The 24374-nt window shown below is 37.9% G+C and overlaps 1 protein-coding gene across 2 annotated transcripts; it reads right to left on the bottom strand.

Moving 5' to 3' along the window:
* Positions 1 to 407: 407 nt before the first annotated feature.
* Positions 408 to 22898, bottom strand: tmem184a (transmembrane protein 184a). 2 transcript variants are annotated; one of them, XM_042505556.2, is made up of 9 exons: positions 22388 to 22898; positions 22022 to 22243; positions 16184 to 16349; positions 15165 to 15255; positions 11399 to 11474; positions 6470 to 6561; positions 4958 to 5127; positions 4240 to 4437; positions 408 to 1792 (listed from the first exon to the last, which is right to left on the bottom strand). In XM_042505556.2, the coding sequence occupies exons 2-9, from the start codon at positions 22241 to 22243 to the stop codon at positions 1563 to 1565; spliced, it is 1245 nt and encodes a 414-aa protein (XP_042361490.1). In that variant the 5' UTR covers positions 22388 to 22898; the 3' UTR covers positions 408 to 1562. The 2 variants fall into 2 exon arrangements, with proteins under 2 accessions (XP_042361490.1, XP_087947098.1); XM_088090972.1 differs by having other exon boundaries at positions 22465 to 22898.
* Between the last annotated feature and the right edge of the window lie 1476 nt (positions 22899 to 24374).

Raw genomic sequence — 24374 nt, 5'->3', positions numbered from 1 at the left:
TATTACTAGTACCCAACGCTAAATTAAATCCTGCTTTCCCAGAAAGACAGCTATAATTGGCACAAGAGGGTATGAAAATTAAAAACAATATATGACTTTGAAAACTATTGTGCTAAAAACCTATTTGTCTCCCATGTGACATAATCACAGATGATAACATTCCTAGAGAGAAATAAAATAGGACAAGAAATAGGGCTGGGCAATATATCAATATTATATATAGATTCTAGATATCAATTTATATTTTGGATATTGTAAGTGTTGTCTTTTCCAGGTTTTAAAGACTGCATTTTGTAATTGACAGAAGTTACCAGAATGTTCTAGCTGTTCTACTATTTGTCTTAGCTCACTTAGTCATTATATTCACTTTACTGATGATTATTTATCGAAAATCTCATTGTGTTAAAGAAAGCACCACTACTCCACCTTACAGTTTTGCCGCTATGTGGGTAGAGGTATTTTATCAAATATATTGTGATATTTGATTTTCTCTATATCCCAGCCCTAAGAAGAAACTACAAAATCTCTTAAAGCATACGTTTGTGTTTCTCTATTCCCCACATAGAATTTGGTTCAGTCCGACTACGCCTGAACTACACACTTTAAATACATTTGAATCTTCCCAATTCATAATCCAAGCAGAGCTTTTTACACAAATATAACATTGAATACCAAAATTTACAACAAACACATTCTGTGCACATTTCATAATCCCTGGAACTTGGAATGTGAAAACGTCAAACATAAAAAAATTCTGCCAAAAGCATTTACAATAGTGCAGAAGCTGCAAAAAGCTTAATTGTTAGCGTCTGTTGAACGGCTGTCTAGTTGCACTGAATTAAACTCTTTAGCATGCTGGGAAAATTAATGAGAATAACACAACTCCCACTTTGTCGGAGACAGGTTTATCCAATTTGTCCATGCTACAGTAGATACAAAGGACTGCAAAGTGCTATAGTCTGCAGTTTGAAGTGCCTGCTCCAAAACGAAAGTGTCTCTGAACAAATTTTTCCATTTGTCAGGAAACCATGCAGAGGAATGCTCAGCAAATACTTCAAACAAGCAGATGCGAGAAGACGGTCCATAAAGTGTCATTCCCAGCCATCGCTGGCTTCCCTGCTTCCCTCCCGGAGCCACATATTAATCATCTCCTCTTTGAAACTGACATGAATCAGAGAGAGCGAACTTCAGACGGCCAGAGAGCGAGAGCTGACATAATGAACGAAACAGAATCAGGATCAGGGACACTGCTGAACATCCGGCACCTTGATTTAAAGAAAATGCATAACTCCTGATGTCTCTGATACAGCAAAGGTGACATGTCATTTTCCTGTGATTATTACTGCCCAGATGCAGAAGTGTCAGCTATCAATTTCAAAAACTACTATTAATTTCATCCTCCCCTTGGTGTTTAAATTATTCATTAAAACAGGACAGAAGTAAGCGTCATCTTAAATACTTGGATAATGAAAATTAAACACCTGGATTCAATCCAGCTCTGCGTGACATGATGAGATAGAGGTGGCAAGGACACAAACACCTGGATCTTGCTGGAAAAATGCCTAGAATTCGTCATCAGAGGTAATCAGCATGATTTTGTCAGACTTGCGGGAGGTCTTGTTTCCTGCGGCCACTTTTCCGTTGGCGCTGGGCTGGACCACTTCCTGTGTGGACTGCTGGGTGTACTGCTGGTAGGCTGGGGAGAAGTTGTGGATGGCATCCTGCACCATGTCTCCTGGATTTATAGTCTCCTTCAGACCGCTGGAGATGCTCTGCATACGAGGGACGTTCTCTGTGGGAACATTGACGACATTGGCAGAAGAAGGATTGGACAATCACGCATGTGACTGCAGTATTACAACTTTAGAAGGAATAGTTTCACATTAACTTGCTGCAGGCAAATTTGCAATTTTTAGGATGGTGAAGGAGTGGCCCACCTGAGTCTGCTTCTGACTGGCTTACCCTGACATTCTTTAAGGGTTATTTTTGGGGGCTATTGCCTTTATTAATAGGCCAGGTTAAGTGTAAAAAGGGAAGACAGAGGGGATGACATGTAGCAAAGGGCCACAGGTTGGAGTTGAGCCTTTGGCGGCTGCATAAAGGATTTAGCCTTTATACATGGGGTGCCCGCTCTACCAGGTGAGCTAGTGAACGCCGCTCACTCTGACATTCTTGACCTACCCTTATCCAATCCCACTCCTCTTGCCTAAACCTAATTAATCCAACCAACAAAGGCAACAAGTACCAGGCACTCAGAGAAAGAGTAAGGCAGATCATTCCTTCACTATCCTAGGATTCGCAAATTTGCCTCCTGGGGTCTCCTCTGGTTGCCTAGCAACTGCTCCCTGACAAGAAATAGACTAGCACTTACCTCCTGTAAAACTTTAAATTGTTGTTTTAACTTAAGATTTTTGAACAAATGAAACAAGTATGATAAAACGTTTTAATTTAAACTTATAGCAAGAACCTGCATATCGCAAAACGTGAAAGCGTTTTTTTAAATCCCTGAACCGAGGGGATCAAACTGAGCATGAGCACATCATGTGAAATAAAAATCGGTTTCAGTGCAGAATAAGAGAATGTTATATGATTTCTTTAAGACCAAGAAAGCTAGTCATGAAAAGGATGTTGTTATTTCTTGGCGTCCCACTGATTTCACAATTTGTCAAAGTTTCATTTCAATTATTCATTCCATTGTCAAAAAAAATGTGAAAATGTAAAGTTCCTGAAGCCCAAAGCGACTTATTGCTTGTTTTGTCTTACATTGGCAGAAATCATATAAGACAGAAATGTGGCAAATCCTCCTACACGGAAGCCAGAACAACAAAAGATTTTGCATTTTTGTTGGATAAACAGCTTATTGGCTCATCAAATTAAATTTGTCTGTTGTTTAATTGCCTATTTGTTTAATTGGTACTATAAACTGTCCACTGTGCAGCATTGTAGCTGTAATATTTGACATTCGGTTAAAAAAAGATCACTAAATGGGCTGATTTATTTCTTTCATCATGGCTTATTCACAGGCTGCAGTCTATAAATGGACTGAACACAACTCCCAGCCACTGTCTTCACTGATAGTCTCTCAGCATCCAGCTGTGAGCCAGGTTCAATGTACCCCAGAACTAAAAGGGTGTTCAAGGCAAAAAAGAACGGGCAGAAATCCACAGCTTTGTGTGTCAGGGTCACTGGCTGTACATCAGTCTGGATTGGCTTGTAGAGGTGGCAAAGTGAAGGGCAAGGTGGGGTGGGGGGTGGGGGGTGGCACAGGGCAGTTAGGCACGGTCTGCTGAGTTTCTCCTTACTGCCTGACCGCTCTGCGGGGCTAGAGCAGAGGAACGGTAAACCAGAGGTGTGGCAATCTCTGCACAATTCAACACCTGAGGGTGTATGTGTGTGGCTGCAAAGCTAGAGTGCAAATGTTAGTGGAGTTTAGTTCAGCAGGAGGGAACAGGATGGCTGAAGCAATACAACTAAACATAAAAGAAAGAGTGGAATAATGAGCTTTGGAGCAACATTATTATAGACGAGATGAATAATGGATCTTTCCATATGGGAAGGATGAAAACCAACAATTTCATCTCATCCCTAATTTGATTTTCATTTTGATTAAAAAAAATGTCTTCATCAAGTTGAAATGTTTCTGTTTTCATCATCACTTCCAGTGCTTCTGCATGTTAAGTAACTCAAGGGAACAGAGGGTTTCCTATAGCAGGAAAAAAAGGTAAAATGACTGATATCGCTGCAGAAGGCTTTTCCCATGGCTTCCATTTGTCTTTTACTTGGAAGCAACACTGACGTCAGAAGGGTGCCGCTCCCTCCCTGTAGTAACTGTACCGTTGCTTTTGAATTCATTTTCCTCTCCATTGTTTTAATGCCATCTCTCCTCTGAGCCACGAGTAACAGTAAGTGCCCTCAGGCTAATGAAACCCCCAGCTGGATTCGAACCTGACTGACACACTGATCATGATACCAAGCAAAAAAAATTGTGAATCTGTGGACGCAAGCTTGTGTATTTGTTAAAATAGAGGGACTGGATGTGAAATGTAACTTTAAAAGTCAGTCTGACTGAACTAAATGGGTGCAAAAGGCACAGAGGAATGCAATTACAGCCATTGCTAATACTTTCAAGTCTGTGTCAGTCCTTATTCTGTGTGGGAGATGGGCAATTAGCTTTGGAACATGTCAACATAATTTCGTGGAGAGGGCAAGAGGTAATGATGTACAGACTACAGCACTCACCTGGCACTTCATTCTTTTTCTCCTGGTAGACGGTGCAGGTGAAGGCATATCTGAGGGCGATGGCAGCAAAGAACATCTCTATGCAGATGATGAAGTTCTGCCAGCCTGCCGCCACCGTGCCAGCGCCGACCTCTTCTCCATCGATGAAGAGCGCGTTGGGTATGACGCCGCAGCGCTCCAGGATGGCGAGCACCATTCCTACAAAAGCAGCAACATTTTCATCACCAATTTATTAAGGGTGGGGGGAAAATTGATACAGCATAGTACCGTGATATTTTGCATGGCAATATTTTATCGATAAACAGATATCTATTTTTTATATCAGGTATGTGTTTTTTATTATATCAATTATCAATACTGCAAATACAAATTAAACCTTGGTAGCCTACTCAAATAATGAAGTTATTTGCTTTTTAAGTATTATTGCTGCAATGAAAATGATTGAAGTGACATGAACAGACTGAAAACTCTACTAGGTAAAAACAGATGTTGACAAAGTTTTTCCTTAATTTGGAGTTGGAAAAAAAAGGTCATAAATCCCAATAAATTGCCATAAATGTTATTGCAAAACTCACATTTAAAACATTTAAACTTGCAATAATATTGTATTGTGATGAAAGTATTGTGATAACATACTATTGGGGGGCTGTGGTGATTCCCACCCCGACAATGTACATATGCATGTGCTGATAAAAAACAAAAGTAGGGGTGAACTTACCTTGCCAGAAGGATAAGAATATGACAGATTTGATTGTGAGGAATTTGAGCACTGGCTCATATGGCCTGAGCAGGTCACTTGTTGCAAAGAAGAAGAGGAACAGAGCGTAGAGAGCCAGGCTGACTGAGAAGTTGTAGATGATTGTGATATACAGGTATCCTCCATTTATGCTGCACAGACACAGAGTAGTAACATTTTCCATCATTACATAATTAGCTACAACCATGACACTTTCCCATCTGTGATCATATCCTTGAGGTTTTGGACAGCGACAATTTATTTACATTTTGAATCCATTTATTACTTCGGGCTGTATGAAAAAAATGGCAGCCTAAATCTGATGACATTTTCAACCATATTACCAGAATAGCTGGAAATCCAGCCTTTTTGTCGTCTTACTTGAAGCTGTTAATAAAGCCTGTTTGTATATGGCCTTCTTATTTCAGGATGCATCTGACAAAGAGGCAGACTTGTCTGTATTTCATTGTCAGGCTGCATACCAACCCTCTTTGCATTCTAGAGAGCTTCTCTGATGCCTCAGCTGTGACTACACTAATTACTCCCATGCAGTATAGAGTGCATGGTTGGCTGAAAGCGTATAAGTAAACAATCTGTGAATCATCATGGTCTTGCTACAGAGCTTAAAAAAAGACCTAAGCCTGCTAATTTTGCTGTTGAAGTATATGGAGAAATAAGCAGGAAGAATTTAATCATGTCTATCTTTTAGCTCGACAGTAAGAGGGTAATGATAGAAAGCTGATTGGAAACGTCTGTCTTGAGCTCTTGTTGAACTCTGTGCTTCTTCTGAGTAGTTTAGAAACAAGTGTTGTCACAGCTGAATCTTCAGAAAGAGATGCTGAGCGGAGAGGCGGAGAAGAGCACCTGAAAAATAAGTCAGGCAGACTTTATGGGCTCCAGATTATATAGCTTTTGATTACACACTAAAGACTATTTTATTGAATGTATTACCCTCTCCATATTCTGTTGAGAACCTTATTGGCTCATCTGGTGCGACTGGAAATACACTGGAATAAAGTTCGTCAGTCACATCTGAAGAAAAAGTAGGAAATGAAACAATATATCGCTTTATATTACAGCACTTCACTGAGTGCAACATACAATGAGAATTAAATGTCTTCATTTCAGAACACTTACATTTGGGGGAAACTCAAAGAAATATAAAATTCTTTACTCCATATATCAAACCCTTGAATTATTTTTTGAAATACCACCAATGCCCAAAAGGATGTGATTATGGTTAGGGTGGTGACACAATATGCAGTAAAGTACCTGCAAAGTCTCACAGGAAACTTTGAAACCCAGCACTCTACAGCCTGAAATGAAACCCTTTAATTCTAAACATCTTCATCGTGCCAACTGTGAGGAGGTGATAGAATTATCTCAATTTGCAAATTATTTCCATGTGCATGTAAACAGCAAACAAGCCTGCTGGCAATGACATGGAGTGTGTACGACACATAAAAGAATGGGATGGAAAGAGGTGATGCTCACTTAAAATCTCCATCGTGGTATTTGCCATAGGCCTGCAGGATGATGGTGATGACTGCCATAATGGGTTTGACAACGCAGAACTGGAGAGTCGCCTAGAGAACACATTACAATTCAGAATGAGACACCCAAACAAGCAAGGACACCATGAAGGCGGGGGAGGATGAAGGACGAAGACTGACGTCAGAATGTGTTTGTATATCTAATCACCTGGAAAAGCTCCGTTACTGCTCACTGAGAACAAGCAAAGCTCACCAATTAACCGGTTGTAAATTGTTTGTTTAATCCACACAAAACCTTGCAAGTGTAAAAGACATTTTTCATATTAGTCTGACTATTTCTTGGCCGAAAAAAAGTCTGGCACATAACCTCTCATAAAACAGCTGTTGTTTTTAAACTTTCGTTTTTACAACAAACAAGATGTAATGGATGACTTTAAGAGCTGCTGGAAGGTGGATTTTTCGACAGAGTCAAGTTCGCTGTTTTCCCCTGCTTTCACGCTTTGTGCTATGCTAAGCTAACTAGCTGCTGGGTGTAGCCTTACACTTAAAGGTCCAATGTGTAAATATAAATACTGTTTTTTGTTAAAAAAAATAATCACCTGAAAATGATAAATGTTGTGTTTTTGTCACTTTAGAATGAGACGTTTATATCTACACAGGGAGCAGGTCCTCTCCCACAGTATGCACCAAGTTGCACCACCGTGTTTCTGCAGAAGCCCAGAACAAACACTAGCTCTAGATAGGGTTGTTACGTTTTCACGTTGGCCATCGGTGTTGGCATCCCTTCCATGAGAAGTCAAATGGCGTTAGAAAAACAGAGATTTTTAATGTGAAATTGCTTTATTCCGTGTTTTTACCAGTTTACTAGTTTACCTGTTTGTTTTGGAGAGGAAGAGAGCTCTGCAGACAATTCATCTCCCGCTAAAAACCTCTTGAACGTCTGGATCTTAAATTATCAGAAATAAAGGTGAGCACAGATTAGCAGGTGCTGGGCTACCAGCCTGTCTGCGATGAGCCGAAAAGCCTCAGAGAAATGTAATGAATGAATGTAATGTCATGAGAAACTGCATTATTCTGTATTTTTACTGGTTTCAATAAACTGGTCATAATTTAGCTCCCAGTGAAAAAAAATCCTGAGCATTTAACACTAAAGGAATTCCAACCAAGAGCTCATGCACTGGCACATGGAAGAAGTTTCAGCTGGTTGCAATCTGTAGTCCTCACCACTAGATGCTACTACACACTGCTCCTTTAATGGACAGATATGAGAGTGGCATCAATATTCTTGTCAAACTCTCTGCAAGGAGGCAAAAGATATATTACATATCCTAAAATGTAAAACTCTGGCTTAAAGTTGAATACTTAAAAAGGGCTTAAAGCAAACAGAATGCATCTTTTGTAAAAATTTGCCCTCCCTTTAGTTCTAGAGAGTAAACCAGCTGAAACTGATGTCTTCATGCTGATGTGGATAGGGACTGGCTGGAGGATGCAGGGGAATGTAGACCTGCATGCAGTATAAGACTGGAGGACAGGTGTCCTCTGTTTTGTGTATTGAAGCCTGAACCAACCAATTTGACAGAGGCTGCTCTAAACTCCCATCACCGCTGCGGCACTTGAAAGCAACAGACCAGGAGTGTTCAACTTGACTAGCCGGAGGGAGGCTTTTCAGAATGGCCTGAGTCGGTGGTGGGCTTGACAAAATGACATCAATAATGATTTACATTACTGATGTGCTTTGAGAATATTCAGAGTGACAAGCTGGCACTAGAACAGGCATAGGGAGAGCAAAGACTGTCAGTGCTAAAAGCTTCAAAGAAAATAATTTTGCATGATACTTCCTGACATGCTTGATATTCAAAACACAATGCACATTGATAATGCTCATGGATTAAAAGTCAGCTGCAGTTTCTGCTTCAAATTAATTTAGTTACTGCATCCATGCGTGCAGACTCTATATAGACCTCATAATACATTTTCAGACTAAGCTACATGTGAGTGTCAGTGTACACTGTAAGACACATGTAAGATAAGAGGACATGTTAATTCTACACACTTATCAGCGGCTCAAATAACAGCTATATTGAAAAAAGGTGTATCAAAGGGTTATGTGAACTAGGACAATGCGCACATCTGTTATATTCACTACATTTGACTATTCACATTTTTTGTTCGCAACCCGTCTGCCTTTCCCAGTACAATACTAAATAATGTCTCATGGCGAATTCACAGCTTGAAATGACCTAAAGCATTTTCTTTCTGTTAATTTTTTTTTTTTTTTTTTTTTTAACACTTTTGAGTTCCCAGTAATAGTTCACTGGTGGCAGCCATCGACAGGACTGTTTTTTAAATTTCTCCCGAGTCCTATTAAACTGCTACACCCATCTTCTCTGTGTAATACAACACAGGCGCTCAAAAATAATCCTTCTAAATTGATAAAAGTTTAATTAACAAATCCACGTGTCTACCACACGGCCACTGTTTTTTTATTTTATTTTATTATGTTGCCTTGTACTATTCTCCCAGCCTCGGTGCTCTGTGCTGTCCGCTCTTGAATCTTTCATTTCTGCAGGGAAACCCTCAGAGGCTTTTCTGATAAAACCTCTGCCCAACATCAATAAATTATTTCCATTTTTTTAATCAGCTGCTTGTGTATTCTTGCTGCTGTTCTTCCCTTTAAGAAAAACAAAAACTAAGGAAAATAAAACATAAAAACACTGTTGTTAAATGATTATATGGTGGTGAGAAAACACAGAAAAGCCAAAACGTAGGGTTCATACAGACGTTACAACATGAAACTGAAAGACTTTCAAGCGCTTCCTTTTCATTTTCAAAGACTTTACTCAAAGCAAATAGGCTAATATAATATATTGAAAATAATTGTACATTTTTATTAAACATAAATTATGTAATATACATCTCTCTCTTTCAGTGAAGGTTAAGTAATCACACTGTAGGTGTACTGTATAAAATCCTAAACACGGCATGTGAATGTGATAAAACCATCCGATAAAAGTACAAGGAAACAGTGCTAGCTTAAGTTTCACTTTCAGTTTTTGATGAAAGCTATAACATTGGCGCACTGCTGGAGAGTGGAAGACAAATCACAGGAAAAGCCATCTGATTACGTGACAACATGTTAAGTTTAACCATATCAACATATGCCTATTGGTCCTGCCCGGGTGTTAAGAATGGAGCAAAGTGAAAATGAATTGTGATGTCAGGCAGGACATCATCAAGGAAAATGGAGAGTGCACCACGGTTGCACTGGGGAGGGGTGTGAGACAATGACATGTCAATTTTAAAAAAAGAAAAAAAATTGATTCAAGCAAGTGAATTATAATGACTTGATGAACAAAACTTGGGTCAAATACAAGGCAGTGTTAGGTGATATATTTGGAATTTCAAGGACCTTTTCTTTGTTCAAAATGACTATTCAAGTACTTGATTTCCCCCCTCAAAATTCAAGCACTTCAAGCATATTGAAATACCCTGCAAATATATTGAGTCTTGTTCTGGTGTAAAGCCAAGTGTAGCATGAGTGTAGTCACAGTGCACATTTGTCAGATGGCAGTCTATTTTGCTGTGCTCTCTCCCCAATGGCCCTCAACAGTGCAATAGCTGCCCCCTGCGGTCCACAGGATTCCACTTTTGCCCATTTCTTAGGTAGAATAAGACCTTAAAGTGTCTACAATACGATAAAGGACTTAAAACTGAAATGTCAAAAAACAGTTTGGGATGCAAGAGCAGCTTATCCTCTAACCTTATCTCTAAGAACCACAATTACTCTAGGCTGCTTTTCCATATCAGCGATTCATTTGTTAACCCCTCTCTAATCACACATTGAAGCTTCACTAAAATGTGCAAAGAATTTCAATGGTTTTACTCCCATCCCACCCAAAAATGGATCAAGGCCTTTCAGATCTTGTGCTCTGCCAGGGTCCTATCTGTGAGTTTTACAATTTGACTTTGATGAGCTGTTGCAGATATGCTTCTCCTTGAAGTTTTCTCTCAAAGACTAACATACTGGTGCTTTCTCCAAGTGACAACACTATGTGATCGATATGATTTAAATGAATATGTCCTACAGCAGTTTATCATTACTTTAATCCAGCTAGCCTTTGTGGGAGTTGACCTGCAAAACAGCTTTTTTATTTTTATATTTCTCAGGTGGTCAATACATTGAATTCTGAAAAATTCTGTTCAATGAATGTTAATAAGGTTAACCCATTTCAAAGCAGAATAATTCAGAGCTAAGTCCTTGCTCCAGGCCAACCCTTTCACTGCACTGACACCCAGTTAACTCCAATAAAACCTATGGGTGTTTTAGCATAATGCTTTTAAAAAGCAAAACAAAAAAACCCTGTCAATGTCTTCTCACAAAAAATATCCCTCACTCTGTTTCCTTTTACATATGCCACCAGAGAAACTCGCATGGTTTTCCTTTTAAAACACTTCACGTAGGACTCCTGTGAGGGCACATTGAGTGTTTATCACTTGCCGCTTAAAAAAAAAAAAAAAAGTTCATTTCACCATGTATTTTGTTTTGAAGACATAAATCTCACTTCCAATTTTCATCAGCGTTAGGCTGGGAGCTCGTGCAGCATCCCAAGGCACTGGGAGGGAGCGCTGCGCTGACAGCTCGTATCATCTCTCTGTGTTTATTATCAAGCTGCTTTCACCTGGCCTCAATTGCCTTTGTTTCCCCCTTTTTTTTTTAAACCCGAGGATGTTATCCTCTGAAAAGCACACAGCCAATTATAACAGCTGTCATCTTTAAGCAGTCTGGAGATCTGGGCAGAATGGTAATATACAGCGCAGTATTATTTTTAAGACAATCTGATGTATTCTTATTTTCAATGTGTGTAAATTTATTTCAGTAGTCAAATGGGAGCTTCTCTAGAGCGCAGATAAGGGGATGATTGAAGCTCACCTGTTTGCAGAATCTTAAAAAGCCGATGGAATAGCTCATTCCAACGAGGCAGCAGGTGCCATACATACAGCTTGACCTGTGGAGACAACAGGAAATGATGCTATTAAGCCAAGTCAACACATCATATTTTCAACACCACATAAAGAAAGCGAGATAAAATATGTACTGAGTGACGTGTAAAATAGAAACAAATGTGCAATGTAATACAGCAGCCACACAAGAAAAGCCAGCTGCTTAAAACAGGGTTTCCTACACATTCAGTTATGTGTGGCTGCCTGCCACCATTAAAACGTCTGCTGCCACGTACTGATTTTATATTTTCGGAGCTGGACTGCACATTAGGAGTGCAGTATATATGTATATATATGTATGTATTTCTGCCTGCGCTGTGTTCACAGTGTTTTGTCGATATTAGAGCTAAAAGTTGGTTAATTAATGGATTAGCTAATCAATAGAAAAATTAGATGACAACTATTCTAATAAATGATTAGAAATTTGAGTAATTTTTTCAATGGCAGATATTTGCCTCTGTAATGTCAGTGAGGATTGGCTGTTTGTTCTCTGCTTTAAAACCTAAACTGAATATCTTTGGGTGTTGGACTATTGGTTGGACAATACAAGACATTTGAAGACGTTACTTAGGCACTGTGTAAGATCTTTTGCTATTTTCTGACATTTTATGGACAAAACAACTAAGCAATTAACGATAACAATAATAACAATAATCAGCGCATCAATCATTTGATGAACTACTGACCGTGGTTGGCATTACTAAAGTTGGTTTTCTGTCGACTCTGTTATATGGTGCATTTTCTGAATTTGACTGCAAACTGACTGTAGTGAGACGTTCCTCATATTTTGGCCACGCTTATTATATGTAGGAGCAAAAATATGAAAAACAACAATAACAACATACAAAAAAAAAATGGATAAAATGCATGGCGAAAAAAAAAAAAAAAAAGGCAAAAACGGGCACTGACAATTGACAAAATAAATGTTACAAATCAAGACCATAGTGTTCATGTAAAGCTGCCTACATGACAAAATCCCAGTTGGGAGTTATTTAGAGCTACACAAAGCCAATCATGTAAACTGAAAGACAAGCTGCTTACACCATATTGTGTGCGGTTATTGAGCATATGCACATACAATAAACATTTTAATTGGGAAAGCTTTTTGGAACCTTCATGCAAAATGAAGGATATGTTGCTCTTATTTAACATGTCCATCTTAAAATATAAGGAACTTGTACAGAGGATCAAAGAGTTGTGTGAGACAGTGGATTTAAAGGCTTCTTGGTGTCTTTGACAGATAAACTGAATAGCTTTAGGCTAAAAAAAAACAAAAAAAAAACAACAGTATTGACAATAAACGGGACTGATCTGAAAATACTGCTGAACAGGACGAAAGAAGGCAGATAAGGCAAATGTAATCAATTTTTTCTTAACTATTCTTTTTTTCCACTGGGCAGCAGTGTTGTGTTTAGGAGGCAGTTTAGGTTGTGGGAGAGGAAGATATAATAAATATACTGGTGAGAAACACTGGCTGAGCTGTAGGACTGAGCCTGGAAGCAGCAGAGAGGAAGATTAGGTCTAAACTCGCTCCAACAGCAGCTCACAATCAGGCTGCTCTGTAGCTGCATTAGACTTTTTCATGCTCCTAACCATCAGACTGCACAAAGACTGTGCAACATTTTATTACTTGCTTATGTCTACATGTCTATTGTTTTAATTTGCTTGTCTTTATCTTCTTTACAGATTACTGATGCCCAAGCTCTCAAATGCATCGTCATTACTTGCAAATAAGAGCATGGATATTCAGTCAAACTGAATTTGAGAAACAAATTGGGATTTGCCTGCAGAGTGAAAGTAGTCCATGTATTTGTTGCGGTCTGTGTTGAGTCCCACAGAATCTGTGTGCATTCAAGGTGTTTTATTTAGAGAATTCACACTTAATCTAGTTTATTAATGGGAACATGACATATTAAACTGAATCTGATTCGGTGTACAATACTAATTAGAATATGAGCGTGCTTAATGATTACACACTTAAATTTTACTTCACTTAAATTCACTTAAATTGCACATAGTAATGGCATATATACATAAAGCATGGGATCTAATTTATCTGCCATGCTGCTGGTTAAAACATACTCAACCTGAACTTTAACACGCTACAATATTATCCACAGTATTGGATGTCTAAAAGAAATCCTAAAGGACGAGTAACAGCAAGGCACTGCAGTGCATTTCTGTAAAACAAGATGTAGAATTTATGCCTCGTCTCCAGTGGCTGGTGTTGAGCAATGCTACCATTTATCAGGGCTCAACATTAGTGTCTCCACTGTCTTAAGAACCTGGCAAAGAGCTGCTGCCCTGTGGCTGAGTCAGCCATAAAACACAGCCTGTCTGAGGCTGGTCAAAAGCTCTGAGATAAAGGATAAGTGTCATAGATTAACAATGCAGTTGTTTATTGCCGGCTCTTTCGCTGTGCTGTTCAAACTAAATGCTAATTCAATGGCAGCAAGATGCACCATGTGTCATTTGTGATGTAAACATGAAGACAAAACAACACCACAGTTTGCCACAGTAAAACTGAAGATGAGTAATATTCTGTCAACTTATCATGCGAAAAATATTTTAAATATTTATTATTTATAATAAATAATATTTATATTTTGATCTGTGAATTAAAACAAATGTGGGCCAGGGGCGTACTACACCGCCCCCCTTCCTCAGACCACACACATCCTTGGCCTTCATTGTGATCTTAACTGCACACCTGTAAAATTTTGTGAACCCGAGACATAAAGTGGGTGCAATGACCCCTCCTCCACTTCCTACCAGAATCCTGCAGAGGTCTCAGTTTCTGGACCTGCTCCCGAATCAGAATGGCAACATGCAAAACTGCACCTGCCTTACCACTCATACATATGAACGATTAGTTTCGCCACCCAACCCCACCCACCAACACAAGAACTGCAGCTCAACCCAAAACTACAACTGCGTGCTGTTAAAATAATACTTTATCAATTTGGGACATTTCATACATGTGAAACTAACTATTTTAACATGAAAGTTATTCAGAAAATAAAATTTTAAATTCATATTTCTTGCTTGTTTTTAAAATATAAAGCAGCACATTTTCACAATGAACGTGTCTTTTCGTAGTGCACCTGATTGAAGGCGTTCTCATTTTCCAGCTGATGGCCAACACACAGAGTCAGCAGTCAGAGGATTAAAACATTAAATTATCTTAAATTATTGTTATTCATTTTCATATATGTCTCAACCAACACCTACAATCTGACCCATATATATTCTTTAAACGACCCAAAACCCAACCCGAACATAAAATTAAGACTATTATATATATATAATTAAAGTACCGCCCATGAAGCACCTTTCTGGTGGGTCATCCTCCTGGTATCTGATCCAGTACAGGACTCCCTATTCTATGAGGCACTTGCTTAAAACCACACCCATCTTCAAACTCAGTCTTCATTGTGATCAAAGCAACACACCTGTAACGTTTCAGGGCTCATTTTGCAATCCTCATTTTGTGATGCAATCCAGGTGATGAAATCTGTGTCCTGACATATAAACGCAAAGTACTCAAACCGGCTTCTGTGGTAGTTCCCACTACAATCGGTGTTTCCAGGACCACATTTTGCCATCATGACACACAAAAATTTTCAATCTAGAGCTAAATCAAGCATGTACATGTACGCCACAACTGAATGGAGAATTGGAATGAGAGCACTCACTGAATGGGCTTCCCTCGGATCTCTGACATGATTGCACTCTCTCCTCCCAGATACTCAAAGGACAGGCTCAGGAAATTGTAAATTACAAATGCTGTGACAGAAAGAGAACAGTTACTTCTTTAAACCCTGCACAATACATGGCATGATTTTAACTGTAGAATAATTCTTCATCACCTTCAAGTATAACTTTATTTAAAAGGTTAAATCATTTTAGAGGAGAAGACGTCCGCATGATAAAAAAAAAAATAATTAGTCCTACATTTTGGAACAATAACTGTTTCAGTCCTTACATTAAGAAGCTTCCAAGGGTTCTGTGTCTTGGAAATCCCTTCCTAATCCTTTGTTGCTATTTAAGGAGGGATTAAATGAAGCTAATGCAGATGGTGTCCAGTCAAGAGAAGGTTCATTATGTTTTAGCCGCAGCCGCTGGTAGTATTCCAGTCTCCCTGCTTTCTGATGCGCTGTGCTATCAATCAGCCACAAAATTGGCCTGCAAACTGGAAACTAATCTCCTGAATAATGTATTTCTTACTTTTCCCTTTCTCAAATTACTTGTAATCCATTTTGCATATGATTCACCTTTGCCATTGGTGAAGTGCTTTGGTCTTTAACCAATACACAATTATTGTTGCAATGTATAAAGACAACTACACTAAAATGTATAGAGCAAAGTCTATTTATTTAAATAATGACAATCACTCTAAAATTACAAATACATGTCAAAAACTAATAAACATATTCAGAATATTTTTTAAGTTCACTGTAATTGTCTCTTTCCATTTGCAAACACAAGTAACACAAAAGGATGCTTCTATAATTACTCCTCCAAGAAACGTAACACCTTGAATAATGAGGTCTACATGAAAACAACCACTGGTGTGTCAAACAAGTTTGGTCAGTTCCTTGTCTTTCCTTTCCTGGCAGCCATGTAAAGTATGAAAGCAGGCAAAAAAAACCCTGATTGTCCAGGAAGGACATTATCAGGCAGATAATGGGAGGGGAGTGCTTGTGGTACTTACCTTCGTAGCAGTCTCGGACAGAATCAAAGTAAACATAGTACTGGTCGTTGCTGATAAAGAGCAGGCTGAGCCATGAATCAAAGGCATAAACCGGCACGATAAACAGGATGCGGATGATGTAGCGCTGCTCATTGGGAACAGTGTAGGATCGAAGATGTGTATAGATCTACAATAAAAAAATACAAACAAAGCAAATAAAAAATGTCAGTAAACAGGAAAATCCTAATTACCTGATCTTGGTAAGCACTGTTAGACTCAGAACAGAGTTATGAATTAAACAACTAGGGAACTTAATTTCTGCTCATGATGGATGAGATTATTTAATAGGAACTTGGATGCTTCCCTGTATTGACTTTGACGCAGTATAAACCACAGGCATGTGATCTACGTGATATGTCAAGCACCAGACAGCTAACAGAAAACAATCAACAAAAGTAAAATACATTGTATATATTGCTCTGTTCGTGTAAAGATCTGTAACCATGAAACACAGAAGCGGGGCTGACCAACTAAAGAGAGATCACCCAACTCTCACTGTATAATAAAAACATTCCAGCTCTAATATCACGGGCCACACCTTTTATTGTACAGCTTTGACTTCAGATACAGAAGCAGGCAATGTGATCAAGTAAACTTTTTCCACTAAGCCCATAAAAGGTCTTAACCTTTACTTTTGAACACACGCCTCCCACATGCCCTCATATGGCCTCCATAAAGGTAATGTGGTGCAGCTGAAGACATTTATTGGAATACACACAGCATATGGCAGAAAATCCTATCATCACTCTTTTCAGTGACCTTTAGCCAGGAGATATATTGCTTTTTAATTACCCTTCTGCTGAGATAACTGGCTCTGTCATGAATGTAATTGTTTACATACTCGCTTATGTTATACATGTTACTGAAGAATTCCACTAAAGGGCACACCAATGTGCACATTGCATCTTGTGTAGATGTTGTGTTAATTTCTGAGGACATGCGCAACCAACACTTCAAACGGATGCAAGATATGCGAATGTGTGATGAAAAGCAAGTTCTTCTCCAGCCTTGGTTTTATAGATTTTAGACATGGCAAAACTAACTTGTATTAATATACAAATAACCACTGTACTAACAGCAAGGTAAGTGCTGGCTCCAAACACGCATTTAGTCAGCGTGGCTGACTAATAGGAATCTAGCTTTCCCTTGTGGAAATAAAATTTCAACATTAACATGTTAATCTAAGATATCTGGAAAATATTTTTGACTTGTTACAAAAATATTTTCACATGCAGAAAATGGCATTTTGACTGTCAAAACCAATTAACAGACATCTTTAATTTAGTTATAGATATCAGTAATTCCTTTTTCACCAATACAAATAACAATTACAGACACCTACAATTGAATTTCCACATGATGGAAAGGATTGTGACTGGTCAATATTAACTACCTATTGCAGACATCATCAACTGCATTTCCAATATGCCTAACATGTCATCAAACTATATCGGATATGTGGGCATCATATCAGTCATTGGTCAGCTTTTACATAACTACACCATACCATTTCGGCAATGTTGCACAAACTACCGTATTCATTTTCAGATATGTATGTACGTCATTAAAGATATCCACAGTAAGATATTGACTATTGCAAAGTCCTTTTTGGATATCTTATTTCAATTCTGACTAGTTATAAAAGGAATTGTAGAAATATAGTATATATAGTTGTAATAGTACTGATATAATTTTCACTAAATACAGTTGTATTCCAGATATTTCAGATATATTAGATATTAAATGTTAAACGGGCTTGCCATTTTGCCACAGGCTTATCCATACTGATCTCACGCAAATACAGCACTTTATGATCTGTATGTCAGTAAAGTAAGATACATTTTCAACAGTGTAATTTAAACATAGCTAAACTGCCCTCTCAGGTAATGTTAGCAGGTGAGCACAGGTTGGCTAATCTCACCAGTGTTAATAAATCAAACCAAAGCTACTGCGACATCAAGCTGTGGGGAAACTGCCATAACCTGGCAACGTCTCTGATCCAACAAACAGTATGAAATATATATACATCAATAGTTTATAATCCTGCAAATTTAATTTATCCTCACATAAATTAATTCTTATCTGACTAATACTCCCAGGATCTCTTCAACTAAACAATTTGCATATTTAATAGGAAAATCTGTCAAACTGTTTCTCCAGTATTATTGTCCTTCTGCAGATGACTGCAGTCATGCAGAAAGAGCTCCTAAATGTAGCACTTATCACAGACCAAAGCATATTAGGGAATATTATTATAGTGCCAGAGACTTGGCAAATTATTTTCTAGTGATGAGTGATGACTCATTTTTCATAAAGAGACCATTTAAAAAATGACTAACCAACTAAAATTTTCTCAATCGACCAAGATGGTTATTATGAACCATTAGTCATGTAACTGAGGACATGGGGGCAATCCAAGTAATCAAACCAAGCTCACTGCTCACTATTAAGGGAAAACAAACACAGCATCATGACTATATCCATGTTACCTCATCAGACATTCGACTCATTTCTAAAACAATTAGTCAGTTTATTGACTTGAAGTAATTTTTTAAGTAAAAATGCCAGTACCTCAAATGAGATGATTTCTGTTTTTTCTTTGTCTTAATAGAGACTTGTCTTCGATAAATAATCTTCAGGATTAGGGATGCAACCCACAACTGTTTTCATTATTGATTTATCTGTAGATTATTTTCACGATTAATCATTCAGTCTGAAATGTCAAAAAACGACTTGAAAAATGCTCATCACACTTTTCCAAAGCCCAAAGTACTTCTTCACATTACTTCTTTTGAGGATTAATTTACACGACAAATGACAAAGAATTGTTATTGTTCTAGCTCAAAAAATGAGCAAAAATAATAACATTGTCAATTACAAAAATAGTCGATGATTATTTTTCTTTCAATCGATGTATCGATTAATGGTTGTAGCACTATTTGGACTGTTGGCTGGATATTATAAAAAATATGAAGACATCAGCTTGGTTCTTGTTTACCATGGGCATTTTTCATTCCAACAATTTATTAATACTAATTAATTCATTCATAGCATCACACTCTTAAAACACAGAATGTACTCTGGGCATAGACGATTATCGTGCTTGCTCCAAATGTATGCTTTCACTTGCCTCTCATTCATCAATCTGATCTGATCAGCTCTGACCGGATTGACAGATCAGTTATCCATGTTGAATTCAACCCTAGCTGTGTTCATGGACGCACAAAAACATCTAAATTTAGACAGGGTGCACAGAATGATTGAAAAAAAAGGGACACACACGCACACACAAGAGGTAAAAAAAAAAAAAAAGAGAAAAAAAATAGAAGTTTGCTGACTTAATTTCATCAGTCTGAATATTTTGGATTTTTAAAACCTCCATTTGTAGGAGCAAGCTAAACGACATCCAGAGTCTCACTCTTCTCAACGCATTCAACTTGATTAAATGCCCATTAGAGGCTGCACATTAAAGCCTGATTACTGTGAGGGTGGGCAGGGGTGTGATGCATTTGGCCATCGCAACATGTGAAGTGAAGCGGACTGTTGACTGATGTCCTCCATTTGCCTGAAAAGCCAGAAAAGCCCATGTCCTTCCTGACTCCATAACGCTGACCTGACAATAATTCATAGCTGTATGCTGAATAATGGCTTCAAGCCCGAGTAAAGCTCAAACCCATTCCCTCAATTTCTGCCTTGACGGGAGAGTTAGAGGTATCGCATTTTTTAAAACATATATTCTAAAGCAGAAGCGACTGCACATACTATAACTAAATGAGCAAGACATGTAAAAAAAAAAAAACCCCAAAACAACAGGATGTACAGCACATGATAAGTGCAGTGCGCTGCTCTAAGTCTTGAATGCTTCAAGTTGCAAAGGGACCAATAAAACCACAAAGAAAAGCGAGCCACACTCCACCGATTACCAGTGCAAAAAGCATTGGCAACTTTACAGCAAAGAGGATCTAAGGTCATTGTCTCTCTGTGTTTAGTATTCAGAATGTGAGTTTAGGAGTCTATAGCAATCCTCCGGAGCCAAGTCAGATGAAACACCACCAGCATTGCAACACTAGTCCTGCAGACCATTTTATTCTCCCTGTGTGACAGAAGGGATGCCTGTTGCAAACCTGCTCCATCTCCCTGCAGTACACTTACTATTTATTTGTTCAATTAAAATGTCTTGTGGCAAGAGTTTGGCCAAACAAGCACTATATTAAAAAAGATAGAAACCAATTTACTGGATATTGAGTCACAAATCCCTAAACAAGAATTGTTTTCATACTCACAGGATACAACATGTTGATGCTTTATGAGTTTTTTTATTTATAAAAGGTACCTGAAAGAATGACAACTCTTTAACTAATGACACGATAAAGATACAGTTATGACTATTGCTGTGCGACATGGCGTTAAAATATAGCACAATATTTTTAGACTACATTGAGACTACTGTAGGCTAATAAAATACAAAATTCTTAAATTAACTAGTAATTATTACGTTAAATAAAGTTTTACAGTTACTGTCATTATGTAATTAACTGTCATAATAAAGTTAAACAAAGTATTATTATAATAAAGTACTGTTATGACTGAATAAAGCGCAACCAGTGGTCCTTTTATTTTGAAGCACAGGACTCGTCTCAGGCCAGAAGTGTTTAAATACCAAAAAGTTAAACTGGTGCCCCTGCACCATTAATTTAACGTTAAGATTTATTAACTGTGAGCTGGAAACAAACTAACAGCTCTCAAGTTTTTAAATTAATAGTATTTGTAGTTGCTCTGGTGCTCCATGGTGGTGAAATGTTACTTAATAGTCACGGTTTAGAGCCTTGCAGATAGAAAAACACACATTTGCCTGCTCATACTATTGTTTAACTCATTAAGTTAAACTGCCACCGCAGCACTGTTAAACGTGAAAAAAGAACCACAGAGTATGTATTTCTTGCTCCTTTGTAGAAGAGGTGGTGGGGCCTTTTATGCATCTGTGCCCAGGGGCCTGTTGTCTCATAATATGCCCATGCCTTCTTTCTGAGAATATTGGATGGATGCATACTCAATACAATGGTTATACAATCATCAACTAAATATGGGGACTATTACAGCCGCACGACATTAAAAGCACAGCGAACAAGAAAACACCCTCATCCTTTATAACGCTGTAAATGGTATCTCAATATCAATTGATTTCCCTGCTGATAATACACTGCACCCTGCCGCATTCTCTCCGAATGATAAAACCATAATGATAAGCTATCATCTGTGCACAGTGGGTAACTCACCCACACAAGAGGAAACACTCATTTACAGCAGCACTGAAATGGTTTCTGGGTAAAGGTGGCCTGTGTTGATCCATTTATTACTCCTTTCCCCCCCACATAGAGAGAGTTTGCTGTGTATTCATTGTCCTTTAATCAGCTAAAGGAATTTTGTCCATTTTAATCTAATAGACAAGTGAGCAAAACATTTTCACAATGCAGAGAGGCAGTATGGAAACAAAGTAGAAAGAATAATACCTGCCTGGAATACTTTGACTAGATAAGACTAAGTGTGAGTATGAAAATCAGCGGTGTGAGCTGAGACACTGCTGTGTAATAATCCTTTATGGATGTAAGAATTTCTCCCTGTCCTCTGGCGAGGGAGGTGCAATGTGTCACCTTGCAACCATCTCAGATTACAACATTTACATTACAGAGTGCACCATGCTTTGAGGCAGTATTACTGGCAAGCGTTATGAGGAGCAGTGATTTAAGTTTCTTCAAGTGTATTTATGTGGAAATCTTGTCTGCAACAACACAAACTCACCTGGTGGCATGTTATGAGCAGAGCGGACCAGACAAATATCCCTGAGAGGGCCTGGGCAGCCAGTGTGTTCAAAAACATCTGGTCTTCTATCAGTGTGCCATTGCTGGTTTGAATGATGGTCATATTGGAGATGTCTGACTTGTCTGGGAGAATTGGTGCAGCCAGGTGAACAATAGTATTATTTTCAGTTGATGAATCCATGTCTTTTAAAGAAATGTTCATCTGTAAAAGAAAAAAAACAACAACACACAAGTCGAATAAAGTGACTGTAGAAACATCTCCCCTGTTGCCCTGTTAAATTTGATTGTCTTAACACTTTATTTATTATACTACAAAATGAATTAATTAGAGAATATACGAACTTACCTTAGACAGAAGTGACCGACTGTGCCGTTTAAATGATCATTGTCTTTGACTTCTTTACAGTCAACAAAACAGCTCACCTTGAGGGGACGGTGGCAGCAGCTTTATCCCGTTTAGATGGCACCGTGTCCACACAAAGCCAACGTTATAGGATCAACATCGAAAATAAAATCACTGTTCAGAAGAGCCAACCGACCTCATTTGCTGCCATTTACAAACGCCCTGTCGATGTAAGAATCAACGGTCGGGTTCAACAAGGCGGACTTCCTTGTTTGAAACAGGTGCCTGTCGGAGGTCGAAGTCCACACAGACAGCGAGAAAAAGCTCAAATAAAACCCGTCACAGAAAACTTACTGTGGCAGCCTGAAGCGTTTACTCTGTGAAACCAGTGGAAACGACAAACTTTCTGTTTAAACGACGAGGATTTGAAATGTGTCCCGCAGCGACGAGTCTGAGGAGCAGCAGAGATAAACAGGTTGGGCACAGGTGAAGGGGTCACGTGTCTGCAGCTCCGTGTGTGTCGTCATCACGTTGCCTTTATCATCGAGAGGTTACGTTTAAGCCAAAGGTCCAGTGTGAGTTGAACTGAAATATTTCTTATATGTTAAAGTAGTTACCATTTCCACCTACATATATGAACAACTTCAATTTAATATAAGGAACCACAAACTCAGAAATAATAGTATAATAAAATGAAAGTGTATATCTGTGCATTAATAACTTCATGTTACAAGAACAGACTGGACAAAAAAAATCAAAAATCTACTTTACAAAGTGAAACTACTTGCACAGAAATTACAAAATAAAAATACAGAGAAAAAATTGATTAAATTACAGTAAAATGGTGGTGATAGCACAGCTGTTACAGCTGAATGTATTCTTTTCAGTAAAAAGTTTATTAGTAGAATTAAACATTTATACAGCAATGCCTTCTTTTGGCATAGACTATTTTCAAATATTCATCAGCTTTATTGCCCAAATTTAAAAAAAAAAAAAATGCTAGAAAAGCAATCAAATTGAAACCCAAGACCTTACCTATTTATTTATTGACTATGTATTTATACATTTTAGTCTGTTTTATTGTTGTACTAGATTGTATATTATTTTATTTTTCATTATTTATATTTTATTATTTTACATTTTTTCTGTTATTTGTTCTGTTCCTTCTAGTTACCTTTTATCTACTATTTAGAGTATTTTATTTATTTTACATATTATTAATATAATATTAATTAATTAATTTATTTATTGATGTAATATTTATTTATATTTTATCTGAAGGTTTTCATCCTGCCTTCGGTATTTCCTCACTTAAAATTGCATTTCCTCTGTTCCTGCTTTTAATGAGTACTTTTATTTTAGCACTTTAATTAATTACTTTCAGTTAATTAACACCCTAGTGAGTGCATGCGTGTGTGTTTGTGTGTGCGTGTGAAGGGGAGGGGGGACTTCCAGTTTTATTGTATGATAGTGCTTTACAAATTAAGTCTGACTAATCTGCTTGATTGAATAAGTTACATTACTTAAATGAAGTTATTAAAATAATTGAATTACTCATAACATTTTTGACAGTTACTGGTCATCTGTAACCAAGTACATCTGAAAAGCAACACTGAAGTTCTTTTTACAACCAAACTCACAAGTTAATACAAATTCCAAATGAGTCTCATATCACAAATTAGTAGTTATATTAGTCATTTTATAACATAAAAATATAAACTACAAGAATGCAAACAAATATTAATCAAAGTCAGAGTATATGAAATAATAGAGAATCTCTTAAGAAAGTATTTATTGTGTAATTCTGCTTTTGTCGTGAACACCAGTGAAGCACTGCTAGCACAGAATGCACTGCTTTGAAATGTGTTGACAATAACTAAATGACTCCTTTACTACATTTTTTGTCACATCCATAAGCAGATCTAAACTATCCTTCACTGGGGCTCATGATTTAAGGTACATTTGTTACAAAGACAGAAAAAAGACAAGG

Source organism: Plectropomus leopardus, chromosome 18 (assembly GCF_026936395.1).
Source record: "Plectropomus leopardus strain MGB_pleo_1.0 chromosome 18, ASM2693639v1, whole genome shotgun sequence".
Taxonomy (NCBI): domain Eukaryota; kingdom Metazoa; phylum Chordata; class Actinopteri; order Perciformes; family Serranidae; genus Plectropomus; species Plectropomus leopardus.
Note: the sequence above shows the minus strand (reverse complement) of the source record. Positions and strands in the feature narration are given on the sequence as shown.

Excerpts from the sequence above, each read along its gene's own strand:
- tmem184a (XM_042505556.2), bottom strand. The coding sequence starts at position 22,243 with ATGAACATTTCTTTAAAAGACATGGATTCATCAACTGAAAATAATACT. Across the intron at positions 15,256-16,183 it reads TGTCCGAGACTGCTACGAAG|CATTTGTAATTTACAATTTC; the intron begins GTAAGTACCACA and ends TTTCTGTCACAG. Across the intron at positions 6,562-11,398 it reads TTTTAAGATTCTGCAAACAG|GCGACTCTCCAGTTCTGCGT; the intron begins GTGAGCTTCAAT and ends TGTGTTCTCTAG.